At 46.2% G+C, this 8739-nt stretch overlaps 1 protein-coding gene across 1 annotated transcript; it reads left to right on the plus strand.

The window, feature by feature from the left end:
* The first annotated feature begins 282 nt into the window (after positions 1 to 282).
* Positions 283 to 8113, plus strand: rnf208 (ring finger protein 208). The gene is made up of 2 exons (XM_068574323.1): positions 283 to 1065; positions 5940 to 8113. The coding sequence occupies exon 2, from the start codon at positions 6952 to 6954 to the stop codon at positions 7726 to 7728; it is 777 nt and encodes a 258-aa protein (XP_068430424.1). The 5' UTR covers positions 283 to 1065; positions 5940 to 6951; the 3' UTR covers positions 7729 to 8113.
* Positions 8114 to 8739: the final 626 nt, after the last annotated feature.

Here is an 8739-nt window from a genome sequence, read left to right on the forward strand (position 1 = left end):
GTGAATCCTTCTCATTTACTACAAACATTGCACTCAAACATGCTCATATCTCAGACGGACGTGTGCATGTTTGTGTATAAATGAGCATGTGTGCTTAGGTGTCTATATGTGTGTTTTGCCATGGGGAGGGGTGCGGGGGGCGGGGGGGGTTAACATTTCTCATTGGCTGAAATATTTTCTCTGGCAACTAGAAAACGTGATCCTGGCTGCAGAGGCACTGCAGTGTGTGCTGCAGCGAGGGAGAGCAGACGAGGGAGAAAGAGAGAGTGTGTGAGAGAAGAGAGAGAGAGAGAAAGAGAGAGAGAGAGGTGGGGGTGGGCAGGCCAAACAAGCCACATGCACAAGGAGGGAGCCAGAGGCACAGAGACAGAGTGTGAGTGTGTGTGAGTGTGCATGTATGTGTGTAAAAACACTGCGCATGTGTGACTGTGAAGCGCACTGAGCGGAGCAAACGGAGGAGGAGGAGAAAAAAAGAGAGTATTGAACGGCAGCTGAGACGAGAGGAGAGATAACGGAGAGAGGGAGAGAAGGAGACGCGCGGTGGACCTGAAGACCAGGAGAAAGTGACGGGCAGGGTGACAGGAAGGAAGAGAAGAAGGACGTACATGCAGAGAAACGCAGCACAAAAGCCTCAGGTCACTGCACAGAATACGCTGAATAATTTGGGCTGAGGAAGAGGGATGGAGAAGGAGAGACCAAAGGGAGACGCGCAGCCACAGCTCGGTGGAAAAGAATCACGGGTGGGAGAGTGAAGGACAAAGGTGGAGGAGACAGGGAACGAGGGATGCGGGGCTCAGCGACACCAACCCTCGACATGACGCATCCACCTTGTAACAGCTTCCTCCATCTTACATCCCGTCCATGTTTGCCTCCCTCCACTGCTGCTCGTTGTTCATCCTTCTAGAATTGAATGGACAGGAGTAAGCATCCTCCCTCCGGCGACACATCCCCCTGAGCAAACAGACTGGTTTATCTTCTCAATACAACATCGAAAAAAGAAAACAACTGGAACAGGATCGAGGAGACGAGGAAGGACTGGAACAAGACGAGTGCGTAGGTCGACAGGTGAGGATGAGAAATGGCTTTCCGTCTGTTTCACAGAGAAGATACCGAGCTTCATCTTCATCTTCTGTATCTGGTTCACATCTGTGAGGTGTGGCTCCTCTGTGTATGTTTCATACTCATGATCTCTCTTTTTTTCGCATGCTGTCTCTGTGCAAGACAAAGGCACTCTTTGCCTTTTGTTTCATTGGGCTGGGATTTGCATGGTTGTTGCATCATTTTGCAGACACCCACAGGGCTGCATGAATGGAGAGGCACATATATGATATGCCCACAGACACACACCTGCACACCGACTTATCTACATTGATCACAAACAGTGCTTCGAGTCAGTGAATAGACCTTCATGATGTGTGAGTTTGGGTGGAGATGGTATCTTCAGGGTCATGTCTCCAGCTGGTTATGACATTTGACAGACCTCTGCACAGACAGACAGTGGGGGCCGGAGGAGGAATGGGGAGGGAGGAAGGAGGGTGGGGGGGGGGGGGGGGGGCGATTGATAGGGACGGGGCAGGAACTGCCTGTTCTGTAGCTGTCAGCACCACTGAGGCATCTCCATATTGGCAATACATTGGCGCTGCAGTGAGAGTGCTGGGTACACCATGCTGCGATTGCATAACTGCTGCTCCCTAACGCACCCCCTCCCACATGCTAAAGCCGCTCCACCTCACACGGTCCAAATATTTTGGCCACCTCGCCTCCATCCCACAGTCCCAGCCCACACGGCATCAACAATGCCGTCCACCTCAACCCTGTGCTGAGACAGCCTCCCTGCAAAGAAAAAATCAATCGCCTTAATCAATCAAGCACACTGTTGTTATTGAAGAGCTGGACATTTGCTGAACCTTTCCCCTCATAAATCTTCTATGAAGTCTTTGTCAGGCCGAGCCGTGGTGGTTATTGCCTTTTAGTTCTCGGCCTGTGTGCAGCTCTGCCATGTTGCTGTAGGAGAAACATACACAGGAACAAAGAGCACTTGGCTGTAATGAATTGCGAGGCAAAATGGCCGATGTCTGCCATGAATGACGGTGGGCTGAATTATTAAAAACAACACCTCCACACTCACTCACTGAGCACTTTTTTGCCAAACTGCCATCATACGTTAGCCGAAGGGATGATGGCTTGTAATCACAGCTCTGTGGGGTGACTGTAAATATAATGAATAGTGCCAAACATCATGTCCTGATCTGAATCCCGGCTGTATGTTGTATTTGGAGGAAATTGATTGCTTCATTCAGAAAATGATTGGAAGCTAAAGCCCATTGAGAAAAACTTCAACAGACAATGTGTCTGTAACAAATAGAAGATAAAAATACAGGCTATTAAAAACAACAACAAGACACTGCGATGCAGCTGCCATCTGCAGTACAACTCTCTAACATGTATATCAACAATGTACTTAAAAAAAATATCCCACAGAAGCAGTATTTCACTGAATCCCTGTCAGAGCTATGATTTCCTGAGAGAATCTGCCGCCACCAAACATACAGTAAATCTGCAGGATTTGTCCTCAGATCACATTAAGGTCATAGCACATTATGTAATCAAAATACAAACATAATATCCCACGCAGGTCAGAGTGGAGATATGCGGCGATGCTTTTTAGCAGCCGAGGGATGAATGTGGATGCACGTCTCAACATAGCTGGCATACCTGACGTACTGCTGGTATGTATAGGGGCGAGGGACCCAGATTGTATGGATATGGATAGATACAGACATATTTTCATTGAGAGAGAGAGAGAGAGAGAGAGAGAGAGAGAGAGAGAGAGAGAGAGAGAGAGAGAGAGAGAGACTGATGGGCAGGGTCTCTATGACTCATGCAGAACATGGAGCCCTTCTGGTGTTCTTCGATCAGCACAGGAAGAATGTATCCAGTGTGATCATGAGGACCTGAGCTTGCATGTGTGTCTGTCCATGTGTGTTTGTGTGTGTGTGTGTGTGTGTGTGTGTGTGTGTGTGTGTGAGAGAGGATAGGAATGTTCTTGGCGTGTGGCGCCATGTGTTTTTCTTCCTCTTCAGGTGTCTGTGTCGGTTTAATCAGTAGCATGACTGATAGTCGGCATATTTAGAAATATTCCTTTTAGAGGCTTGTATCTGTTTGTTATCTGTTAGTTTGTGTGCCCAGTGGAATGTATAAGGGTGGTGCCGAGTACGATGATGGGGAGTTGTCAGAGGGTGAGACGTTCGGTGTGTGTGTGTGTGTGTGTCTGTGTGTGTTGGACTTTATACTGTCTCTGCAGCGCTGTGTGTGTTTAATGCTATGAGGAATTTGCTGCGAGACGAACCCCTCTGACATCTCTGTGGTCAGCTCTCCTCTTGCTTGTGATGACGAGGTCAAATGCCTGCCATGATTTCATTAGTGTAATAATTCCTCTGCAGGGAAAGGATTCAGAGCTATGTATACACCGCACACACACACACACACACACACACACACAAACACTCAATGTCAAGACTGTGGGAGAGCTGAAGCACTGTGTTAATATGGTGACTGGGTAGGAGATGAGCTCCTTACATAACCGGAGAGGCCTCCGTCGATTAGGAAGAGGCTGCGCCAAAGCTGGGCCATCAGCAGGCCGGCTGCTTCAGTCATCAGCCCTTTTCAGAGCACTGTCACCAAATTAGAGGGTAATTTTAGCTGCTTCATCTCCCCCCAGGCTCAAAGGCTCCTCGGGCAGCCCGGGTGCTTTATCAACTCGGCCGCTGCCCACTACGAGGCAGGCACAACTCTCAGAAGCTGTTTATATCCACACCGTGTGTCTAGACTTATATTATCTGTCAGGAGTGGAGATCATTTGTCGAATTTCAAACAACAGCTGAACTGATTTTGGACGCCAATATTAACTGATTTATGTTGGAGTTGTTTGTACTCTCCATTTGTTTAATACACTTTATACCTTAGGGATGTTTTTCATGGTTAAAGTTATTTTTTTAGCATTTCTGCACACCATTCTGTATTGTTATCTTTGGCCCGTCTGTACTAAGATACTAATATCAGCAGATATATCATCCGGGAAGATTTATTGTAGCAGTAATTCAAACCATTAGGGGGTATAGCCAAATTCAATCCAGGCCTAAATTCACACCATTGCAGTAATATAGCCAGGTATAGAGCTGTGAAACATCCATGTGGTATAGTATGATGTAGGGTATCATTTAAAATAGTTTGAGCCTGGCATTATGTTTGTATGTTGTGTACCAACACTACGAATCTGAACAGGATTCAATGCCAACATGATGATTTGTGCATACTGTGTCACATATCGTTTTATGTAATCAAACATTCATCATAATATTGTGACGTCTTTTCATTTCTTTTACCCTTTTTAACCCATTTTCTTCATGCTATCAATATCTAATCGTATCTATGATCAATACATGCATTTGTAAGGCCATCATATTCACATTCTTGATGATTGTTTCTCAGACACTTCTTGCATATATTTCTTATACAACTACCAAACATTGCCCTTGAAATATATCACTATCTTTATCCAGCGTGAGTGAATGCATTCTGTGTGTGAAAGAGGAGCAAAAAGAAACAGAGCCTATTTTGGGAGAAGTGTTGAAGCACATTTGGTAGCATTTGATTCTGTGTCACAGCTCTGTTTGTTTGAGTGTGAGCTGCACGAAATATGTCTACAGATTAATTGAGAGAGGACAAAGGGCAGAAACAAACGTCCAATGTCTCGCCGCATTACGTGGAAGTAATGGGCTGAAGCACTTCCGCCTGTTCGGTACGTCTTTCTCATTCGGTGTGAATCTTCAGTCGGGGTTGGGGGCAGGCAACCACTGAGAAGTGCAGAGATAAACAAACCATAAATAGAAACCTGGACCAGCAGTGAGCTCCCTCTCCTCCCTTTCTTTCTCTCATTCTCTCTCTCGCGCTCTCTCTCTCTCTCCTCGCCATGTAGGTCACCTCCTCTGCAAAGCTTTTTTATTCTCTCTAATGAATCATCACTGTTGCGCCCAGTGAAAAGAATGAACGATGTGTCATCCTGGTTGGCAGCTATTGTTTTGGTCAAGCTGAAAAGCTTCATCCATGCACTTGTTCTTTTTTCAAAAACCCACACACAGTATGACACAAAACCCTCCATGCAGAGTAGAACCTGTTCCCACACAGTCTCACTGACACAACTCACAAGATGTCACAGTGCTGACAGGAAGCATGACAAGAGCAGGCCCGCAATGTGTGTCACAATCACCCGCTGTGGACATTGTGGCCGGCTTTATCTTTTAGTTACCTGTCAGCTGTATTCACTGCTTGTGGCTACTACCTTTTTTTTTTTTTTTTTTACCTATTATTACTGCTATTCGCACGTTTTCATACATTTCATGTGAATATTTGGGTGTAAGTTTCTCTCGCCACTCCCAGTTTGGCACACAAAATAACCTGCATTGTGACCGGGGCAATTACACGACGTCAACATAATCCTCCGACTTTGAAGCACACCGATTGTGTTTAGTCAAAAGTGAGGCGTGCGTGGCGCTATGCCTCATTGCGTGCGGCAGCTTGATTATTATGTCACCCTTAGGAAACACACCGGCGCCGATGCCAAAATGCAAAGTTGACAGACTTCATAATGAGATAAACACAAAGAAACTGATCTGCATACAACTACAGTGGATTATTTCCAAGTAAAAAAAAAATAATTCCCATCAACCAAACACAGAAAGATCTCACAGCTATGTTCGTTTTAACAAACGCACATGAAAGTAGAGAAACACTTACATACCTTTCAAAGAATATTTTGTGAAAAGCTGACCTATCCCCCCCAAACTAGTATTTTATTATTATTGCATGCTTAATCTTGCAATGTCAATTTCAACGGCGCAAAAATTCATACATTTTATGATTCTCTACTGTTTTCACAGGCAGATGGACCAAAGGAAACCTGAGGACACAGACTCACTGAACAGGGGGAGACAAGCACAGAGGCATCCGTCAGACTGTTATCACTTCTTCCGCTCAGTTGGGAGGACTGTCTGAAAGTTAAACCCTTCACTCCCACCTCTGAGGAATTCAGGAGCCTTGGAGCTTGAAGGAGTCATTCCAACAGCGTTTAGAGCATCATGGGACAACCTCGTTTCTTATCAATAAGCCACTGAGAGGATCACAGAGGGCCAGCTGACATAAACTGGACCAAGAGTAGAAAGAAAGACGAAAGGTTATTCTTTCTTTCTCTTGCGCTTGAGTCGATGTGTAACACTCCCGCAGCCAAAAACAGGAAGTTAAGCTAAGTAAGAACCATGTGTAAAGGCTAGATTGAGACAAGAGGTTCCTTGGCAGGCCACATGATATAGTTTAAGACAATACCTTTTGGACCTTTCTGGACTGCCTGAACTCAATCCCCCTATGGTGTGAATGCAGACATCCAACCAACCTGTACTGTATGTATATATGTGAGGATCTGTGTGCAGTTGAGATTATTTATTGGTGTCATCACTGAGTGAGAATATATCTTTGTGCTAAAGTACTAACTGTCCTTGTATGTGAATATACGTTTCTGCAAATAGCCATCAGAGACAGCACAGGAACATCAGCAACAAAATAAACTACCTTTAAGTAGTCAACACTGGTCAGATACTGTAAGCTGGACTATTACATCATCATATCAACGGGGAAGGAATAAGAGCTTCAGACTGCGGTGCTCTGGCGGAGCTCTTCTGTCTGTCTGCCCTTCATAAAGATACAGGCTGACAGTAGCGCCCACCTGTGGGATCTCTGAGGGAAACATGGAGGCAACCATCCGTCCCCATGTCCCATCGAATGGCTGACTCCAGAGAAAGAGCCTAATCTTTTTTTCCCTTGCCCAGAACCAGGCAGGGGTGTCTAGTGCTAATTAGAGCCACAGTCCCTCTCTCTTCCGCCTCCTACTACGTGTGAATGTCCTGCCTCAGGCGCCCGCCTGTCACCATCCCCATGGACACCGTCAAGATCATCCAGTCGGAGAAGTTCCCCCGAGAGTGCCCTGTCCCCGTCACCCAGCCTCGCTACGCCCCGCCCCCGAGAGTGGCATGGGACGGCGGAGGGGAAGGCGAAATCATCGTCAACCAGGCCTGCAGCGACCTGACCCTGGACATCACCGGCTCTCCCCGGCAGATGGTGTCCCCCTCGGTCCCCGTGACGCGCAGGGAGCAGAGCTTCCTGGCGCAGCGCAAAACCAGTGCCAACGAAATCTGCTACCACCAGTTCCACTACAAGATGGAAGACGTCATAGTCAACCAGTACGTGCTGCGCTCCTCCTCCACCTCCTCGTCCACTTCCTCCTCCTCCTCATCGGGACCCGTCATGCCCTGCGAGCCGCTGGACTGCCCCACGTGCGGTCACACCTACAACTTCGCGGGCAAGCGTCCGCGCATTCTCTCCTGCCTGCACTCGGTGTGTGAGGAGTGCCTGCAGATCCTCTACGAGTCCTGTCCCAAGTACAAGTTCATCTCCTGTCCCACGTGCAGGCGCGAGACAGTGCTGTTCACTGACTATGGCCTGGCTGCTCTGGCCATCAACACCAGCATCCTGAGCCGCTTGCCCTCTGACCCCAACGGGCCCGTGCAGTGGGGCGTGGAAGCCGACCGCAGCTGCTACCAGACTGTGCGCCAATACTGCCAGTCGGCCTGCACCTGCCAGATCGCCAACCCCTTGTCCTCCTGTGGCATCATGTAGACAAGAGGGGGACAGTGCAGGCATGACTTGAGGCTGCACCCGGGTGACCCCCACCCCATCACCACCACCACTCTTTTCGTCTATAAGCTCTACCCGTTCTGCCAACCCCCTCTCTCTCACACACACACACATACAGTAAATAAATCCCTCCACAGATGTTATCTCTATATATTTAATAGCACAGATTGATGCTATGTGGGACTAATGGATGCCGATGGTTCAATAAATAGTAAATAAATGTATTTTATGTATGGACTGGAATCCTATTCACCCTCTCTCGTTTGGTTGGACGTGTTTGTCATTGACATCTCTTTACATGGGAATGCCATGGGAGGTCTATCCCCCCAACCTAGGTGAATAAAGATTAAATCAATTACAAAAGTAACTGTGTGGCCTGCATTTGTGATCTGTCGAGCTATAGAAATGATTTGATTGCAGAATTATGGCTTTCTCATTTAGAAAATTGCACTCTGAAGATGATTCCATTGCTTTTTTGTCATAAATTTGGGGATAGGAGATGGATGGTGACATGGCAGTATATTAGCACGGTTTAAGAGGATTTTAATAGTTTCTTAAAACTCCTTAAAATGTATTCATAAACATGAAGGCCATCCCTTAATTCACATCTTATGTTTTACAATTAATATGAAATTTCAGAAATGGCTTTCTTACATCAAGTTTGAAGGTTATTTTTGTTCCAAAGTCATGGATGTTTTTCATGGTATTTGCTATTTTAACCCATTCATATATGCAGAAAACCCCCATAAAGAATCCCACAATATAACTCATGCATTTATACTTTAATCTAATCCAAATGTACACCATTAGTTGATTATTTATTAATCACTCAACTTAAAATGTGTGATCAGGATTGAACAAGTAATTAAATGTTAAAGTAATGTATGAATTACTTAGCTAAATTTACAAACTGTAAAGTGATTATGTTGGTGTTTTGAACCGTTGGTCGGACAAAACAAGCTAAATGCAGACTTCTCCGCTGGCTCTGAAAAC

Source organism: Clinocottus analis, unplaced genomic scaffold, assembly GCF_023055335.1.
Source record: "Clinocottus analis isolate CAN_PGR_092001 unplaced genomic scaffold, fCliAna1.0.p SCAF_13, whole genome shotgun sequence".
In the NCBI taxonomy this organism is placed as follows: Eukaryota; Metazoa; Chordata; class Actinopteri; order Perciformes; family Cottidae; genus Clinocottus; species Clinocottus analis.